The 20718-nt window shown below is 53.5% G+C and overlaps 1 protein-coding gene across 1 annotated transcript in view; it reads left to right on the plus strand.

Annotated features, from left to right (window-relative positions):
* Nucleotides 1-19916: 19916 nt before the first annotated feature.
* The window catches only part of LOC115648033 (bifunctional epoxide hydrolase 2-like), a 72352-nt gene continuing 71550 nt past the window's right edge, over nucleotides 19917-20718 (plus strand). Inside the window, exon 1 of the mRNA XM_030555111.1 lies at nucleotides 19917-20017. Within this exon, the coding sequence (XP_030410971.1) occupies nucleotides 19917-20017 (101 nt within the window). The remainder of the gene's footprint in view (nucleotides 20018-20718) is intronic.

Genomic DNA, 20718 nt, shown 5'->3' on the forward strand with positions numbered 1-20718 from the left:
GCTATTCCTTTGCACCAGAGACAGGCCAGATCCTGGTATTCAAAAGCTGGTGGATCATTAAGATTGAACCCTCTCCTGCTCCCTCAGAGTTTGGGTCTAAATGCTGTGAACTGCCTGATCTGGATCCAACTCCTGGTGCTTGTGTAAGGTTCCTGCCTAGCCCTTCTATTCCCCTGGGACCAGCACACCTGGCAATCTGCACTGTGTTTATTCTCTCACCACCCCAGGGAGGCTGGGATCTCCATGGTACAGAAGGGAACTGAGGCCCAGACACTCAGTGACCTGTCCATGCGCACACAGCACCTGTGGTAGAGAAGTGACTTGAACCCAGGTCTCCCCTGCACCCTCCGCTAGTGCTCTTCCCACAGCACCATCCTTCTGCAAGGAGCCCATTGACCTCTGTAGTGGCACATGTGTAACCAGCTGTTCTGTGTTACAGCCCATGTGTCAGGCTCCCACTCCTAGCAAGGGATGGGATTCCTTTAGCTCCAGCAGTGAGGCATATGCTCTTGGTTCACGCCCTAGGCGTGACCGAAATGCCAGGCATTATACCCATGCTCCTGGATTCTAGGAAAGAGGGGTGGTTATGCATCAGTCAGTGCCAACCCCTCTGATCAGTCCAGAGGCTGGCACAGCCGGAGGCTCCATCAGCTTCATCCTTTTCTTTCCATTAGTTTTCGATTCCCTAGTCACGGCATTTCATAGGCAGAGGGAAGATTCCTTGTCACGTATACTTACTTCCTGATGTGGAGCTGCCTGGCTCTTGGCCAGCACCGGGCTGCGTTCCTTAGCAATGCCTGTGCAGCATGCCACATACTCACTCTGCTCTTAGGGATTGGGGAGGGGCAATGTGGGTTGTTATCTGCCTCGGCCATAAGTATCACGAGACGCTGAAGGGCCAATTGGATCCTCTCAAGGCTAAGGCAGAACTGGCAGATTTGCAGCACAGTGTTTTTTCTGGGACATCCCCTGGGGGGACTCCTGGATACCCAGGTTCTTCAGACAGGGCACACGAGATCAAGCACATGGAGCGTGGAAATAAAGCAGGGGGCAGCTTCCTTTAGCCTGGCCTCCCCTTGTGGTACAGGGCAGGATACGGTGATCACGTCTCATATGCCAAAGCCTCCCTCCTGGCAGACAGAACCAAAGTTGGTTGCAGCTGCTGGGTATAGAAGTGGGAGGAGAACTGGCCATCCGGGTGGTGGATCACTGGGGCTGCCAGGGCTAAAGGGTGATTTGCGAGTGACTCCCAGGTGGGAGGCACTGGCTTTTGTGAGGAAGATGAAGGGCTGGGGAGGAAGCCTCCCTTGCAGAAACAATGCAGGGTCCTGCGATGTGGGGGTTTGTCCCTGCCTTCTGGCTGGCCCGAACTTAGGGTGTTAGCCTGGGATTCAGGTGACCTGCTCTGCCATGGGTGACCTGGGGACAGTCACTCTCAGGCTGTTCCCCGTCTGTGCCTTGGGGATCACAGCACTGCCCTGCCTCAGGGGGGCACTGTGAGGATAAATACGGGAAAGACTCTGAGGTGCTCAAGTACTGCGGTCATGGGGGCTGGAGAAGCACCGGAGAGAGGCAGGTACTTGCCTTTTAAACAGGGTCTAGCTCTCGGGGGGTCCCTCCGCCCTGCAGCAGGAGGTGTGACTGCCACACACGCAGCCACACCTGAGTGAGTTCGGCTGCAGCCGTGTAATGGCGGCGATGTGGGTGGCAGCCCTGGCTAGCGCTGCAGTACAGTCGTGCTCAGGGCCCCGGGGACATACATGGGCTGCTCACCCGGGCCGCAGCGGCTACACAGCTGTTTTTAGCGAGCTAGCTCGGGATGCCGCCCCCTGCTGCCCCGACTGCAGTGCAGACAGAACCGAAGATGTGCCACGCCACGAGTCGCCAGCCTGTCCCCGGCAACAGACTTCGCCTGCATTTACTCCATCTCTGTGGGCATAATTATACAGTGTGATGCAAAAGAAAGGTGAGTATTTTATACACACAATAGCTGAAGACTTTGCAGAGATAAATAGATAAATAATAGCAGAGGAAGAAATACATAGGTGCAGGCAGGGTAAAACCTATGAAACTAAGATTGTGTGTGTGTGTGTGTGTAATATGTGTTGTTGTGTGACTGGTATGTGTACTGTGTGCATGGATGGGCATTGTGTGGCTGGTATGTGTCACATGGGTGTTGTGTGACTGTTCTGAGTAATGTGTGGAGATGGGTGTTTTGAGCCTGACAGGGGTCGTGTGTATTGTGTGACTTGTGTATGTGAACGAGTGATGTGCGACTTTGCGATGCACACCATATTTATGTGCGAGAGGCGGAGATTTGACGTACACTCACCTAGCTATAGGTATGAAAACGTTCCCTAAAGACACCGGCACATTTAGTGAACTGAGTAATTCTGCACGTTGCCTCACTCGCTTTACCTTCTAGGAATTGCAGCTGAACTGTGCGTAATAAATCAGTACGTACCTTTCAGCCGCATGCCCTGCAGAGATCCTTTTCTTCCCGGCTCACCTTTAACTGCCAGGGGCCATTTCTCTTGTGTCCCTTGTGAGCAGGAACACTGGAGAATCCTTTCCCTGGACACTTGGCTCCTTTCCAGGCAGCAACCCCTTGTCTTACGCAGGCACCTTAAAGCTGCCCAAACGCTCACGGTCTGGGGCAGTTCCGCTTCACCTATAAATTAAGAGCCACATTTCTTTAGTCATTTCCATGTTCATCTACCGGGTGTTTTATCCGAGGAGGGACAGGCTAATCATGGAGCTGCTTAGTTCTTGGGTAATTTGTTTGATGACTTTAACAACATTCAGCTACATACATTGTTCACTTTGAATAGTGCGCCCGCCTCTACTTAACAGAGGTTTCAGAGCGTGTGTGTGTGTGTGCGTGCGTGCGTGCGTGTGTGTACAGAAATATGTACCACGAAGGGCTGTGAGCATGTGTATTCCAAGTGCTCCGGTGTAAATCTTGTGAATGAAAATGGTCAGATCGCGCATGTTTCCCTTCTGCTAAAGACGAGCTCAAAGGCCTCCCAGTACAGAATAACATCTGGGCTGTAAAGGGAAGCAGGTCGTTTGCTTCATCGTATAGATCAGTGGATTTCGTGCCTGGATTTCAAAGGCAATAGGAGGGTTTTGAAAGGAACTTCACGCACCAGCCAGAAAACGTCCAGTCCCTTTGCTCCCCTCATCGCTGAGTTTGCTGGCTAAGCTTTGCTCTGCTGCCTTTTGCCTTTAAGCGCAAGCAGATCACCTCCCTGGGCGCGCTCTTGTGAAAGCGGCTTTCTCCTAGCGAACCTGCCAGGGTCACAGAGACCCCTTACCTGTCGGGCGAAGTGCGGGGAGGAGGAAGGGGTGGGGTGGCTAAGGAAGGTGCCAGCTGGAGTCGTGCTCGGGGTTGTCCACCCAAAGTTCCTTCCTGCAATCCGAGCTGAAAGCATCCCGCTCTGTCCGCAGCCCCACCGCTCCCCCAGCGCGGCAGGGGCTGATCAACACCCCTGGGGAGCAGATGCCCAGGCTCCGGAGCCACCTGCTCTGTTCTCCCCTATCCACCTCCCTTCTGCTCGCCGGCTTCCAGCCCCACTGAACAGCGCTCCGGGAACGACGGGGTCCCCGCTGGGATCTCTCCAGTCCCGGCGGCGGAGCGGCCGCCTTGCTCAGGGATGCTGCAGCTCAGCCAGCGCCGGCAGGAGCGGTGACGATCTCCCCAGCGCTCCCACCGCACCCTGAGGCCATGAAGGGAGTAGGGGGAGGAGGCACCGGCGCAATCATCCACTTAGCGCTGGCTGCGGGGGGAGGGGGGAGGGGGGGGGGGGCTCGGGGCCTGGGGACGGACGGTTCATTTGACAAGTAGATCCGCTAACTCCGGCTTCAGTCGGGCTCCTCTTCCGTGGGGAGCTAACGGCGCCACTTCCCCGGCTGGGAAAGCACCGGAGCCTCGTGATTTATTCACCGGCCTTCCCAGTGCCCAGCTCAGCCGGAGCAGAGCAGCTCGTGTCTGAGAGAGGCTGCGGGAAGGGAAGCAAATGTCCTGGGGGCTTAAAATAAAGGGGAAGGGGCCACGATGCAGGTACATGTGCGTGCGCGCACACACACATACACACACACACACACACACACAATCGCTCCCCCTGGACACACGCACTGACACACACACAGATGCAATCTCTCCCTGTGGGGACACACACTGACACACACACACATACAATCTGTCCCTGGGGACATACACACATTCTCTCTCTCTCACACACACACACATATACAATCTCTCCCTCTGGACAGATTCCATTTGTCATCTTGGGAGTGAATTCCCAAAGGCTTGGGAGTCCGTCCTGTCCCTCATGACGGTCAGTGGTGTTATTATTTCATGTTTGTATTCAGTGGCTCTCAGCCAGGAATGGGGCTCCTGTTCTTGGTGCTAGGAGCTGTACACACACATCTAAAGAGACAGCCCCTGCTTCTGTCCCAAGGCAACCTGCCCACACTAAGCCTGTGCATGAAAGAGACAGAATCATGCTCCTCATCGGGGACAAATAGCCACAGGAGGCCATCCCCCAAGCAGCGGGGGAGGGGGGCGGCACGAATCTCCCCCTACTGACTCTGGTTTCATCATCAGCATGGGGGGGGGGTCGCTTTTGATTTGCGCTCAGGGTCCGTGCGAGGAGAAATCAGGCTGGGTGCCGGGCGGCCCACTGCTGGGCAGATGGTACCCGTCTCTCTCAGCCCCAGTCTGTCTCTTGTACACTCAGCAGCCCGGGGTCAGCTTGCCATGGCCATAAGGGGTGTGAGGATGTGTGAGGCGTCAGTAACAGATCTATATGGGGGGCAGATGATGTAGGGGTCCCAGGGGATTGGTTTTCGACTGGAAAGGCTGGCCAAAAAGGGGACCAGGTAGTGTCTGGCCAGATGTACTGACCGGACACCAAGAGTCTGGTTACTGCGAGCAGAGGGTATGGGAGGCGCCGGGTCATCAACCTGTGTGACCCCCTGCTCAGCCGGGGCCAGCTCCTGCCTGCATCTCATGGGCAGGCCGGCTCCGCGTCATGGGCTGCAGCTTCTGTTCCAGCCCCAGAGCAGAGGGAGCCCAGCTGGTGCGGGGGAGAGAGGTGGAGAGGATCCAGTTATGGGGAAGCAGGAAGGGGAAAGGAAAGAGTAGGGGGGGCAGGGCCTGGAGGAAGTGGTTGAGCTGGAGGCAGGGCCTTGGGAGAAGAGGCGGAGCAAGGGGTGGAGTCTCGAGGGAATGGACAGAGCAGGGGGCTGGGCAGGGGGGCTGGTTGTCAGCATTTAGAAAGTTGGTGGCTGACCCTAATTAGGGTGACCAGATGTCCCGATTTTATAGGGACTGGCCCAATTTTTGAATCTTTTTCTCATATAAGTTCCTATTACCCCCCACCCCATCCCGATTTTTCACACTTGCTGTCTGGTCACCCGAACCCCAATTATCTCCATCTGCTGCCACAGGGTTTCTTACATCTTCCTCTGAGAGATCTGGTGTCAGCCAGTGTCTGAGACAGGCTACTGGGCTAGATGGACCCTGGTTCTGATCCAGCGTGGGAATTTGTATGTTCCTCTGTCTGTGCGCAGCCCCAGGTCACTTTCTGAAGTTGCTTGGCGGGGATGAGATTGAAAGTTGCAAAGAAATAGCAGAAGCTGGTCCTGGGGGTGGAGGGGCGGATCATTAGATCCGATGTTTTAGGACATTTGAGCTTGTAGCAAAGCTGAAGCTACCACAGCCAGGAGTGTGCGGGGGAGAATGTGCATTGACCACTAGGTCACTAACAATAACTGATTTACCCTCGACACCGCCCCAGGGAGGTTGGACAGGCCCAGCCGGGTGCTATCACCACCAGCCCATCCTCTGCTGTGTGTACAGCATTGCTTGTGGTGCGATGAGGTTTGGTTGCAGGCGGGCGGCAGTCAGGGGGTTAATCACCACTGCAAGAGATGGGGGGGGGGCCTTCTGGGCCCTTGGCGTGTAGCTGGTATGGCTGTGAACTCACGTACGCCTGCTCCACACCGCTCTCCAGAACACCTCCAGATGCGGCCCATTATCTCAATGGAGCTCAGATTGCCGGCTCCGATCCTGTGATCGGATCCATGCGGGCAGACCCTTGTGCCCTCACAGAGTCCTGGCACCTTCTCCTCCTTGCCTGGTCCTGGCCCACTGCCTCTTGGGGTATGTTTACACTGCAAAAAACAGAACCACCCACAGAGGCAAGTCCCAGAGTCCAGGGCTGCAGACTCGGGCCTGTGTTATGGGGCTAAAGCCAGCAGGGAGTGGAGCTGGGGCTCTGAGACCTTGCCCCTCGCTGGGTTTCCCAGCCCTGGCTCCAGCCCAAGCACCCTGTGGCGGGAGTCCAGGCTGCCGACCTGGGTGCTGAGGCTCGCTGCTGTGTGTGTTTCTGGCCAGTGGAGATGCACCGTAGCTTGCCCTGCCCGTTCAATGACTCGGCTCTTCCATAGGGCTGGCAATGCTGGCAGGCTACAGAGCTGCTATGGCGCCCCATGGCTGCTGCAATGTGGGGCAGCTGAGGGGGTGCCCACCCCACACAAGGCTGGCTGGGGGCAGGCCAATGAACTGCCCAGGCTGCACCCTGGGGAGAGGCCAGGGAGCCGGGATTCATTAGAGGAGACTCAGCTGGATGGGAACAGGAGGGGCCCATGTAAAGCCCAGGAGCTGAGCTCAGGCAGGGCTGCAGTCACTGCCTGGGAGCCGGGAGGTGTGGTTGGGGCTATAGAGACGGGAACTCTACAGTTACTCCCTGGCAGAGCCAGAGAGGGGGGAGCCAGACAGTTAGGAAAGGCTCAGGGGGAAGGCAGGACACTGCAGCTCTTGGCTCTGAGCTGGAACCTGGAGTAGAGGGTGGGCCCGGGTTCCCCTCCCCGGCCCTGGGGAAGTGGCACAGAGCAGGCAGTGGAGAGCGGGCGGCCGGCCTGGGAGGGTTTGCCCTGAAAGACGTTGACACCCTGGAAGGGGGAGCCGTAGTGACCCGGCCGGAGGAAGCTCCTGGAGCGAGAGGGGGCCATGGAAGAGGACAACGGTGGAGAGACGGCCCGAGGAGGGCGCAGCACTGGGAGGGAGCTAATCCCCAGAGCGGCCAGGAGGAGGCGCCCCTAGCGGTGAGTGGACCCATGACAGGCAAATCGGGGTGCAGACCCCTTTAATCACTGAATTGCCACCAGGGGCCTGAGGGGGAAGCCGGCGTATCCCGCTGCCAGCTCCGGAGCCCTTCCTTGGCTGCGTGAATGATCTCAGCGCAGCCGCTCCCTTTCCCCAGGCTCATTTCGTGCTAGGGCCACAGCCGCACTCTGATTTCCTTGGGAACTCGAGCGCTGACTGGGCCCAGGGGCTCCTCTGGAATGGGGCTGTCCCCTTGCCCAGGGATCAAGGTGGGGTGTGATGGGAATTAGACTCAGGCAGCTTTTGCCCACAGTCACGCCTCCTTGGGGCTTGGCTCTGGTCAGCCCTTACCAGCAGGGCCGGGTCTGTTCTTGGCAGTAAAAGCACAAAGGCCCTGATCCGGGGCAGCGTTTGGTACAAATCAGGCAGGAAGGCAAAGCCAGCCGTACGCCTCCCGGAGTGCGGGGCCAGCCGGGCGCACATTGGAGCAGCTCCAATTGACAGCTGACTTCTGGGATGGCGACTCTGATTCCCATAAACCCCTTCCCCACTGCCCGGCCCCTGGCTCCAGGCCAGAGAGGGGAGGGGGCAGCAATGCCATGGAAAGACTCTGAACCAGGCAAAGCAGCAGCCGCCTGGCGAGCCAGGAGCTGCATAGAAGCTGGACTGAGAGATTAACAAAAACTCATCTCATTTGGGTGCCTCTTCTTGTCTATTTCCTGCACACCGTGGGGTGGACCCAGCCAGCTCTTCACCCCATGGACTAGGTCAGGTGAGCCAATCCCACCTCTGAGGCAGCTGGGGCGAGCCTCAGCCACCGGGGTCAGCAGCCGACTGGAGAAAGGCCTGAGGTGGGGTGACCTGGCCGCAGAGCCCAAGAGGAAAGTTTGTGGCCTGCACCCCAGCAGAGGTGCCTTGGAGGAAGATTCTGCTTTGAGTTCTGTTTCTTGGAAGACTTTCTTGCCAGCCTTTGTGGAACTGGTGGATGGCAATTATCAGGGCCCCGGGAGAAGCCCATCATGAGCCCTGGAAGGAGGGCGGGGAAGACCTTTAGCCAAGAGGGAGGGGCTTAGGCCCGGGAGGCCACTGGAAAGATCAGTAAAATTAGGAATCTTGTTTAAATGTGTAACCCTTCTGCCCCTCTGAATTGGCAGCAACAAGGGCCAACTTCAGTATCCAGGGGTTCCATTTCAATAACACAATGCATAACCGGCTCGAGCCCCCACCCAGTGACCTGGGACACTTACCTACCACACCCCCCCGGGCGCCTCTAGGAGGCAATACTTCCCCTCTCGCAAGCACGGAGTCTGAGTGTAGCAAAATCTTTTTAATAAAGGAAGGAAACAATGCAGCATCTCACTGGAGAAACACCACAAACAGGATTATAACACAAACCATAGACAAACAAAAAAAACCCCACCCCCAGGTACGTTTGGCAATGTCCTTTTCCCCTTAAGGTCTTAAGTCCAATCACCCCAAAGTCCGACAACCCACAAGTCTCTGGTCAGTGCCACCCCAGAATTCAAGAGTTTATCTGCAGAGTTTTACCCCCCGCAGCCTGGGTGGAAAGGGAGGGGAAGTCCACACAGGATGTTAAGGGGCACCTTACGTGGGCCAGGGCCAACTGCTCCACCTCTCCATGGAGTTCTGTTGCAGCCTTCACCACGACCCGCTCCACCACACCAGCTGTGCCGCTCCTCCAGCTGTCCCTGCAAACCGCTTCACTCCGCTCACTGTTCCATGGGCTGCTCCAACATGCTGCAAACTGCTCCGCTCTGCCAGCCGCTTAACAATAGGTCTTCAGGCTCCCCCACTAGTTAGCACAGCACTCCGTGATCTCAATTCAGCTCTTTCAGTGATTTCAGCTCTTAGTAGGGGAGCCCTGGTGCTGGTGCACCATTGGCCCAACATGAATTCAGCTCAGCAGTCTCTAGATAGATTCCTAATAGAATTAAAAATTAGCTCTACTCTTTAACATTGGAGAGAGGAGAATGAGCAATTGGTGTCCCAGGCCCTCAAAAGAGGCCCATACCATCAAGTACACACACCTGTCCCCAGCATGTCTCCATTCATGGGGTTTTGGAACCCATGTCCCATGTTTAGCACGTACCACCCAACTGAGGCTGAGTCATTTCTGTCACAAAGCAGTCCCATCCCAAGCTGCTGTAGGGTTGTGCTAAGTGGGGGGCGTGCATGCCAATGCAAATTCTTAAAATTCTTGCCACACTCTCTACAATTCACCACCAGATGTCAGGGTAGCACTCATCCTGACTCTGCTTACAAATGCTCTGGACGGTGGAACATTAATGGGAGACTTGGCGGGACCTGAGGACTGGAAGCCTGAAGGGCCACCCTGTGCCAGGAGGGGGTGCTCTGGAGGTGTTGTCTCTTGTCCACTGCCTAACAGAAAGCAGGAACAAGGAGATGGGCAAATATTACATACATCAAATGGGAGCGGTGAGTGAAATCCCGTTCTCCCCAGAGATAACCTCAGCACCACCACTTGGAATGCCTGGCCAAGCCCCAACCCCTCCTCCTGCCATATAGGGCCAGAGGGCCAGATTTTTCAGTGGTGTAAATAAAACAACAGGAATAAGCTGGTCAGGAAATAGGTGTAAAATAAAAAATAATAATAAAAAAATAAATTGCAACATAGTGTAACATGTCTGGATTTAAAGCTCCAAGCTCATGGAAGGTGAGGGGCAATTTACATTCTGTGGGGGAGATGTAGCAGGAACAGCAGCTACCAGGATGGGGTGAGGTAAGACAGCGCCTCCAGGCAGCCCTGGTGCAAGTGTCTTCCACTCATACCAATATCGTTGAGGTCAGTGAGATGTATCTCCTTACGCAAGCGCTGAATTTGATTCCCGCGTCGGTGTAAGTTACATGCACTGGGCAGACCTGGGATCAGATTCACCTGTATGTGCTGGCTGCTTTGCACATCTGCTATGACACGAAACCAACTTCAACCCACGCTAAGCAGCCAGTTACACGAACAAAATGCATCCAGATGTTCTGGAGGATCTGGCCCATAATGATACCCATGTGATCCGAGTTACACTAACTCTGCCTCTTGCACCTGTTTCACGGCCAATCACCACCTGATGCATAACATCGAGTCCCATTTATGTCATGCTGAATGCGACCCTCTGGGCTAAATTCTGTTTGGCTATACTGGGCTAAATCTGCATAGACTGCACTGGAGTCACTCTGGAGTCATACCAGTGTCACTCGGAGCAGAACTTACCGCTCCTGAGGCAGTACGTGGGGGTGGAGTTTGGATGAGCGGCCGTGCTGAAGTTAGGCTCACTGAGAATGGGATTGCACTGGACACTCCAGTTCAAGGCGCTTGAGATTTTTTCTTGGGCTGAGCCCGGAGCTCCAGCTGCAGTTTAAAGGGCCTGGATCTCCGGCCCCTAGCTACCTCCTGCCTGTACCCTGAGCTATCCCTCTGCCCGCACACAGCCCGTAGCTACCCCCTCCCTGTACCCTGAGCTATCCCTCTGCCTGCACACAGCCCCTAGCTACCCACTCCCTGGAGCCTGAGCTACATTCTCTCGCAAAGGGTTCCCTGGGTTGACTGTGCATTGTGTGAAGAAATACTGACTTTTGTTTCTTTTAAATCTGCTGCCTATTAATTTCATTGGGTGACCCTTAGTTCTTGTGTTATGAGTAGGGCTGCTGAGAGTGGCTTTGGGCCTCGGTGAAAAAATTTTTTCGGGCCCCCCTGCAAGGATGGACCAGCTAACCAGGGCAGACGAAGCCAGGCCCCGGGCCCCCTTCTGGACCATCGGGTCCCAGTAATTTGTACTGGCTTCCGCCCACTCTTGTCAGCCCTGTTTATGAGAAGGAGTAAATAACACTTCCTTATTTACTTTCTCTACACCAGTCTTCTATAGACCTCTAGCATGTGCCCCCTTAGTCGTCTCTCTTTCAATCTTGAAGCAACCTGATGGTTTAACATCCAAGGGATAAGAGACTCAGCGTAATTTTTAAAGTGAATTTCATGCTGGTGAAAGTTGCCAGACAGAGATTCCTGGAGGCTGAATCCAGGGAATGGGTGCAAGCTGGCAGTGGCCATGCAAGCTTCTCCTATTGTTGCCCCATCCAAAGTGTCTGAGCTGGATGTCCCACCACTTGGGGTGAGTGGGGAGTTCAGTCTCCTTATGGTCCTTTGCTTCTCTGCTAGAGGTGTCATTAAGGTGTTGTTTGCAATACAGGCCCTGATCTGCTAGCTACTGGACTGAGTCCCACCAAACTCATTTCACCTAGCAGCCACTGAAAAGACACTGCACTGAAGCATTCTGGGCCACCTGCTCCATTGGCTGTCAACAGCAGCTCTGAGGGAGTGAAGAACAGGCTCGGTTATAAGTGTTATGGAGCAGAGAAAAGAAACGCTCCAAGCACCCGGAATTCCAGGGGTTTAACTTAACTCCACAATAAGAACCAACTCAGAGCTCCTCAGGACATGCAAACTAAACCCCACGTGAAGCTTCCCATAGAAGTTTGGGTTGAGATGTTTGAACTTGGCTGCCTTTGGCAGGGCACCAGGGAAGTCCTATGGCCTGTGTGATACAGGGGGGCAGACCAGATAATAATAATAGGAGATTTACCAATCTCCTAGAACTGGAAGGGACCTTGAAAAGTCATTGAGTCCAGCCCCCTGCCTTCACTAGCAGGACCAATTTTTGCCCCAGATCCTTAAGTGGCTCTCCCAAGGATTGAACTCATAACCCTGGATTTCACAGGCCAATGCTCAAACCACTGAGCTATCCCTCCTCCCATAAATGATTATAATGGTTCCTTCCAGCCTTGGAATCTATGAATCAGTATTAATTTAGGCACCTAAATAAATGGCTAGATATTCAGAGCTGAGGAGCAGCTGCAGCTCCCGTTGTGGGAAGTTAACACCTCTGAAATCCAGTCACTTCAATAGGAGCCTAAACTAACATAAGCAGCAAAGAATCCTGTGGCACCTTATAGACTAACAGACGTTTTGGAGCATGAGCTTTCGTGGGTGAATACCCACTTCCTCAGATGCATGTGACATGCATCTGAGGAAGTGGGTATTCACCCACGAAAGCTCATGCTCCAAAACGTCTGTTAGTCTATAAGGTGCCACAGGATTCTTTGCTGCTTTTACAGATCCAGACTAACACGGCTACCCCCTGATACTTAAACTAACATAGATTGTGATGCCCAACCCAAGTAGGAATATTTTGTCCTTAGTTAAGCTTCTTCTGTCCCCTTGGTTTCAGCCACTGGTTCTGATCAGGACCAGGTGCCAAAATCTGAGAAGGGTCATCTTCTCAGAGAATGATCCAATCCCCATTAAAGTCAATGGAAGAACATAGGAACGTAAGAACAGCCACACTGGTTCAAACCAAAGATCCATCCAGCCCAGTATCCTATCTTCCAACAGTGGCCAACGCCCGGTGCCCCAGAGGGAATTAACAGAACAGGGAATCGTCAAGTCATCCACTCCCAACTTATGGCAAACAGAGGCTAGGGACACCATCCCTGCCCATCTTGGCTAATAGCCATTGACGGACCCGTCCTCCATGAACTTTTCTAGTTCTTATTTTACCCCCTGTAGTGAGGCGGTGTGATTCCCTGCTGCCCCGGTGAGAGACAAGCCCCTCTGGACACCAGACTGGGTGGAGCTAGGGAGCTCTGAGCCCACCCCCCAGAGGCTCAGACAGTGCCCAGAAGTATAAAGGCTCGACCTCAGAGCTCACTGGGAAAACAGCTGCCGGAGAGGCCAGATGCCTCTGGCGTAGGCTGTGACTGGGAAGCATCAGTGACCTGTGGTCCATGCAAGGACTGGCCCAACCTGCCCTGTGCTTGCTACCCGGAGGAGCTGCCGGGCCCACCCCGCTCCCGCTACCCGGAGGAGCTGCCGGGCCCACCCCACGCCCGCTACCCGGAGGAGCTGCTGGACCTGCCCTGTGCCCGCTACCCGGAGGAGTTGCCAGGCCTGCCCTGTGCCACAACATATAGCAGTGAGACATGGCAACTTACCAAGAAAGATACGCAAAAGCTGAATGCATTTCATCACAAATGTCCGAGAAGAATATTGGGGATAGCAGAGAGAGATAGGAAGATGAAAGAAGAAGTCAGAAAAATGACTGGACAGGGCACCTGCTCAGAAATAATCTACAAAAGAAGACCTCAGTGGCTGGGACACGTGCTGAGAATGGAAGAAGAACGCTTACCAAATACCGCCCTAGAAGGGCAGCCAGAAAACGCAAGAAGAAAGAGAGGAAGACCTTGAATAGCATGGAACCGAACAGTTCTGAACGACATCAAGCACCTCACCATGAAATGGGACGATTTGGAGAGAAGGGCAGCTGACAGGCAAGGATGGCAAATGTGGGTCACCCAACGTGCAGCAAAGCACGGGATGGACTAAGGTCTAAGGTAATTATATTTTTACACTTCACTTGCCAGAGTTTATGCTCCTTTCTATTTTCCTCACTAGGATTTAACTTTCACTTTTTAAAGGATGCCTTTTTGCCTCTCACTGCTTCTTTTACTTTGTTGTTTAGCCATGGTGGCTCTTTTTTGGTTCTCTTACTATGTTTTTTAATTTGGGGAATACATTTAAGTTGAGCTTCTATTACAGTGTCTTTAAAAAGTTTCCACGCAGCTTGCAGGGATTTCACTTTTGACACTGTACCCTTTAATTTCTGTTTAACTAACCCCTTCATTTTTGTGTTGTTCCCCTTTCTGAAATTAAATGCTACAATGTTGGGCTACTGCGGTAGTTTTCCCCACCACAGGGATGTAAAATGTAATTATATTATGGTCACTATTACCAAGTGGTCCAGCTATAGTCACCTCTTGGACCAGGTCATGTGCTCCACTCAGGACTAAATCAAGAATTGCCTCTCCTCTGGTGGGTTCAAGGACTAGCTGCTCCAAGAAGCAGTCATTTAAGGTGTCAAGAAACTTTATCTCTGTATCCCGTCCTGAGGTGACATGTACCCAGTCAATATGGGGATACATGAAATCCCCCATTATTAATGAGTTTTTTAATAGCCTCTCTCATCTCCCTGGGCATTTCACAGTCACTATCAGCATCCTGGTCAGGTAGTCGGTAATAAAGCTCTATAAGATTTCACTGGCTGTTGGTTCCGTCCCATAGTACTTTCAAGTCTGGTTAGAAATACAAAGCACCATAACTCTCCTGAGACTTGCAGTTCAGCTTTGCAGACCTAGGGGAGGTGGGGACAGATATCTGAATCAACAGTCCAGCCTGTATCGGGAGGGGTTGCAAGTTCTTTGGATAGGATTAAAATTCAGAATGATCTGGACAAACTGGAGAAATGGTTTTAAGTAAATAGGATGAAATTCAATATGGACAAATGCAAAGTACTCCACTTAGGAAGGAACAATCAGTTGCACACATAGAAAATGGGAAATGACTGTCTAGGAAGGAGTGTTGTGGAAAGGGATCTGGGGGTGATAGTGGATCACAGGCTAAAGATGTGTCAACAATGTAACGCTGTTGCAAAAAAAGGAAACATTATCCTGGGATGTATTATCAGGAGTGTTGTAAGCAAGACATGAGAAGTAATTCTTTTATTCTACTCCACGCTGATTAGACATCAACTGGAGAATTGTGTCCAGTTCTGGGTGCCACATTTCAGGAAAGATGTGGACAAATTGGAGAAAGTCCAGAGAAGAGCAACAAAAATGATTAGAGGTCTAGAAAACATGATCCATGAGGGAAGATTTAAAAAACTGGATTTGTTTAGTCTGGAAAAAAGAAGACCAAGAGGGGACATGATAACAGTTTTCAAGTACATTAAAGGTTGTTACAAGGAAGAGGGAGAAAATGTTTTCTTTTTAACCTCTGATAGTACAAGAAGCAACTGGCTTACATTGTAGCAAGAGGCATTTAGGTTGGACATTAGGGAAAAGTTCTTAACTGTCAGGGTGGTTAAACACTGGAATAAATTGCCTAGGGAGGTTGTGGAGTCTCCATCATTGGAGATTTTTAAGAGCAGGTTAGACAAACACCTGTCAGGGATGGTCTGGGGGATAATACTTAGTCCTGGCTCAGTGCAGGGGACTGGACTAGATGACCTCTTGAGATCCCTCTCAGTCCTATGATTTGATAATGTCACTTTCTAAAAGATGTGCTCTCCCGCATCCAGAAGGCCTGGGCTCCCTGCAGGCAGCACAGGCTGACATTCTGCAGCCAGCGTTCCGTGGGAGGTCTTACAGTCTGTGAACGTAGAGATGCGTAGGGGCGGTGCAGGCTGGTAGGCTGTTTCAGCAGCCCAGGGAGGGAAGCAAACACCACACTTGAGTATTTTTAATGTCCTGGTCTTGGTCCAGTTTATTGTTTGCTTTAAATATATTATGGTCACTATTACCAAGTGGTCCAGCTATATTCAGCTCTTGGACCAGATCCTGTGCTCCACTTAGGACTAAATCAAGAATTGCCTCTCCTCTGGTGGGTTCCAGGACCAGCTGCTCCAAGAACCAGTCATTTAAGGTGTTATCAATAAGACATCAAAAACATAAAATAAAGCAACTCGACGTACAAATACTGCTTACATTCCCTGGAGGCTTTCCCCCTATCTCCAGCCCCCTCTTCCCTATATACCTTGCCCAGCCACGTGATAGACACAGATCCCCTAACCCTTTCCAGGTTGCTGCTTCTCCTTGTCACATGAGCTTGCCCCTGAAATAGTCAGGCTGCCTTATATCCGTGTCACAAGCCTAGAACAGCCTCCAGCTAACAGCATGCTAGCTCCACCTTCTCCTTCAGAGAAGACCCACCTGTTCCCTGGGGCATTTGGACTTCAGTGTGTTCACATCACCTGTGTTTATTTAGTCAGATACCGCACCTGCTATGGCATTCGATTCATCGGACGTGCCCCATTAGCTGGCAGAGAGCGAGCACGTGGATAGGGACAGTGTCGTACGACATTCAACCTGCTTACATGGATTTGGAGTGTCCCTTTGTCACGGAGTGTGGGGGAGTCCGGCCCTGCACCCCTCTTCCTGGGACCCACAGTGACTCTCAGCCAGCCAGTAAAACAGAAGGTTTATTGGACAACAGGAACACAGGTTACAGCAAAGCTTGCAGGCACAGTCAGGACCCCTCCATTGAGTCCTTCTGGGCTTTCAGGGTGCTTGGATCCTAGCTAGGATACCCTGAATTCCACTCACACAGCCCCAAGCCCAAACTCATAAACTGCTTCCCTCCTGCCACTCCCTTCCTTTCTCCTCCTTCCCGGGCAAAGATGTTGACCTTTCCCCTCCCTTACCTAGCTCAGGTTACAGGCTCTGGTATCGTCCATCCCCTAAAGTCCTCCCCTGCTTTCCCATTCCCCACACAGGCAGCCCCTACTCCATCACACTCTTCCACAGGTTCTCCAAATCCTTCCTTGTTCCTGCCAGATGTAACTCATCGCTTTGAAACAGACCAGCTCCTAGAGGATAGCCTGAGGCACCATGCCCCATGTCTTGTTTCTTCACGTCCGGATCGCCGCTGGAGAACTGCACGCAAGCTACACCTGCTCTAAAAGGCAGCTGCCTATCACCACAGAAATGAAAACCCGTCACCCCAGTGCTCTCTACACAATCCAATGGCTCCGCAGGTATTAGCTCCAATTCACTACAGGCTAGATCCTCAGCTGACGTAAATCAGCCTGGCTGCGTTGATTTCAATTGAAGTCAATTTACTCCAGCTAGGAATCTGGCCCCTAGGCGCAGAGCCCCCTTCATCTAAGATCAACCGTATTGTTGGAGGGCAGTATCCTGATCTGCATCGATCTGACAGGTCCTCTCCTTCGCTAACTCCCCCGATGCGCAGTAATAAATGGAGCTAGCTGGAAGTTTTCTAATGGAAGGTTTTTCCAAGAGAAGCCAGCCTGGTTTCCTCCTAGCTCCTCTGCTTTGCCACCTACCGCAGAGCCTGAAGTCGGAGCTCTCAGGATTTCTGGCCTTCCTGCTGCTGCTGGAGTGCTCAGGGCTGCCAGGCTTCTGGGTAGCCCACTCGGCAGGCGGCCAGCAATTTGGGCAGCTCAGGGAGCCTTGGCAATTTCATTTAGAAGAGGTCACAATGGCATGTCATTTCCATTTTTCAAAGTGAACGTTTCACAGCCACCCACCCACTCCCCAGTTCTCCCGTTTGATGGGAAGTTTCACAATTTCGTGCCCATGAATTCATGTTTACTTTCTGAATTTCCCAAGGCACAGGAATTCCGGATTCCAGCCAGTTCTAATAACAGGACTTAGCGCTGACTCAGGGCGTTTCTTCCCCAAACCTCGAAGCACTTCACAAAGGCAGGGGAACAACATAATCCCGCTTTACAGTGGAAGAAGATGAAGCAAAGGGAGAGGCTGGGACTTGCCCAAGAGAAGCAGGACAGAGATGGGACTAGAGCCCAGGTCTCCTGGCTGCCCTGTTCATTGATCCTAAAGAGTCCAATCGGAGTCTCTCGATTACTGAAACAGCAGCTCGGCATGGAATGGAAAGTGGAACTGGGGTTGTGTGTATCCTGACGGGAGAGGGGGGATCTCTGTCCCTGTGGATGGCGGGCTGTGTGGGGACCCCGGTGCCCTAAGGGGAGTCACTGCCCCTGCCATTGGGGCTCTGTGCTGTTTTATCTGTGGATAGATGGGTGCTGTGGATGGGGACCCTGGTGTCCTGTGGGGAGTCCCTGTCTTTATGGATAGGGGAGTGCTGTGTGGGGATCCCAGTGTCTGGAGGTGGTGGGATAGTTGCTGCCCTTGTGCATGGAGAGGGCTGTGTATAGGGGATCTCAGTGTCTTGGGGGGCTCATTGACTTGTGAATGGAGGGGTGCAGTGGGGGGGACCCCGTGTCCTGGGTGGTGACTGTGGTCCTGTGGATGGGGGGACAGTATGGGGGACCTTGGTGTCCTGGAGGAGTGGATGGGAGTGGGGGGTCACCTCATGGAACTCCCTGGTGGGAAGGGGCTATCGTATCCTGCATCCCTCTGGGACTCATTCTTATCTCGCCCCCAGGCCAGCACAGCCTGATGGAGGGCAACTAGTGGCCTGTAACCTGAACAATTATTACACTTACAAGATTAGGTATTGATGGGCAACAGGCACTGTCAGCTCACAGCTTCTTTTCCTAGGGGGCTACTTAACTGAGAACATGAGATTTGCTGAAACAAACAGAGAAACATTATTTACTACAGACAACCCTGACTTGGGGGGAGGGATAGCTCAGCAGTCTGAGCACTGGCTTGCTAACCTCAGGCTTATGAGCTCAATCCTTGTGAGGGCCATTTAGGGAGCTGGGGCAAAAATCTGTCCCAGGATTGGTCCTCCTTTGGGCAGTGGGTTGGACTAGATACCTCCTGAGGTCCCTTCCAACCCTGATATTCTAACTAATAATCCTAGGAAAGGATCAATACACTCAGACAAGTGCAGTAAAGTGGATTCCTGCATTGTTCATGCTTACAAGTTTTGGAGACTATTGGAAACAATGATAGAAGGGAAAGTAAGTGGAGCCCATCAGGAGAGAGGTCCTGGTTCAGTTTACACTGGTTCAGGGACCTGACAAACCCCAGAACTGGGTGTGGTACTTTAAACCCTTCCTTATGGCAATAGTATGGCTGTCTACCAGATCTGATTGTTTACCTTGATTATAATGAGGTCAATAGCTGCCTCTATCCATATGTGGCCCTGGGAGTGTCCATAATGAAGCATTAATAGTCACAATTTACATTATTTTTCAATAATTCCTATCCATAAATGGGGTCCAGCTGCTTAAGTGCTGCATAGCAAACTGCCAAAGCTCCCACAGTTCCTTTCTTGCAGAACTCTGGGGTACACTGGACCTGTGTGGTTATCTAACCACTCCCACAAGGCTTTGGGGTATCTGATGAGGCATCTCTTCGCAGGCCGAATTAACAGGCAGCAGGTTTAAAACAAACAAAAGGAAATATTTCTTCACACAATGCACAGATAACCTGTGGAACTCCTTGCCAGGGGATGTTGGCCAAAACTAAAATGGGGTGAAAAAAAGAAATAAATATATCCATAGATGATAGGTTCATCTATGGCTATTAGCCAAGATGATCAAGGATGCAGCCGCCTGCTCTGGGTGTCCCCAAACCTCTGGCTGCCAAAGCTGGGAGTGGACAACAGGGGATGGATCACTTGGCCATTGCACGGTCTGTTCATGCTCTCTGGGGCACCTGGCATTGGCCACTGCCGGAAGAGAGGATATTGGGCTAGATGGACCCTGGTGTGACCTGGTGTGGCTGTTCCTACGTTCTGCCTGCGCTGGGCAGCTTAACCCCAGCCTTTCCCACCAACAGGCGTTCCAGCCCAGCAACCCCATCGCCCCTTACACGCCTCTGCCCCATTTGCCCCAGGCACGTGCCCTGCTAAGGAGCCACGCCCCCTGCCAGGGCTTATGCTGCTGTGATGTCACTACACCAAACCACCCACCAGGCAGGGTCACAGGTCCTGAGACCAGTGCGCATGTACCGGCTCTAGGACCCAGAGGAGCCGGGCTCTCGGGGCCGGGCTGGAGCGCCAGAGGGGCGTGGCCCGGGAGGGGGCGTGTCCAATCAGCACTGCTGGGCGTGGCCTGGGGAGGGGCGGGGCCCGCGGCGCTCTAGACCCCCGGCAGAGGGGCCGCGGCTCTCGGGCCCGGCTGGAGCGCCAGAGGGGCGTGGCTCGGGAGGGGGCGTGTCCAATCAGCGCTGCTGGGCGTGGCCGGGAGAGGGGCGGGGCCCGCGGCGCTCTAGGCCCCCCCCCGCGGAGGGGCCGCGGCTCCCCAGAGCGGCCCAGGCGGCGGTCATGGCGCGGCGGCTGGTGCTGTTCGACCTGGGCGGGGTGCTCTTCACCCCCAGCCCGCTGGGCGCCTTCGGCCACTACGAGGCGTCGCTGGCCCTGCCCAGGTAGGCGCTAGTCCGGCCCGCCCGAGCCGTTTCCCGGCTGCCGGGGGAGGGAAGCCCATAGAAATGATGGGTTAATTATGTGTGTCTCGGGGCCGCCCGCACTGCGTTCTCAGAGCCCCAGCCCTTGCTGCACCTGCACGGCTCAGGGGCGGAGTGTGGTTGGGGGGTGCAGGGCGCTGCGGGGGGTGCAGGGCATGCGGGGGTGCAGGGCAGCTTGTGCGTTGGTGTTGGGGACTCGAACCCAGAGGCGAGGTTCGTTGTCTGACGGCGAGAGAGGCAGGCGACTGCCAGCAAGGTCCGATCAAAGCTCTTTATTGACAAGTGCGGGCATCCCCAGAGAGCAGCTCGTCTGCAGAGAAGCAGCCTGCGCCTAACATCTTAGTCTGAGCTGTCTAGACAGTTCCCTCGTGTCCGAGATTATTCACTTGCGCAGCCCGCCCCCTTCTTCTAACAACTAGAAACTAGACCCCTTTCGTGTGCATGTGTTACAGCATTAGGCGATTAACGATATCTTAACGAGCACCAGGAGTCAGCAATGTAGGGGAGTTGAGGGCAGCCGGAGAACAGAACCAGGGAGTGAAAGCAGGGAGGCTGGGAAGCTGGGGCTCTTATCAGTTCTTCAAAGGAACAGTCTCTAACACAGCACATCTGGTACTATGCCAGGAATGCAGCCCCTCCCTTATCTCACTTTTCCCCCATGC

The sequence above is a fragment of the Gopherus evgoodei genome, chromosome 3, assembly GCF_007399415.2.
Source record: "Gopherus evgoodei ecotype Sinaloan lineage chromosome 3, rGopEvg1_v1.p, whole genome shotgun sequence".
In the NCBI taxonomy this organism is placed as follows: Eukaryota; Metazoa; Chordata; order Testudines; family Testudinidae; genus Gopherus; species Gopherus evgoodei.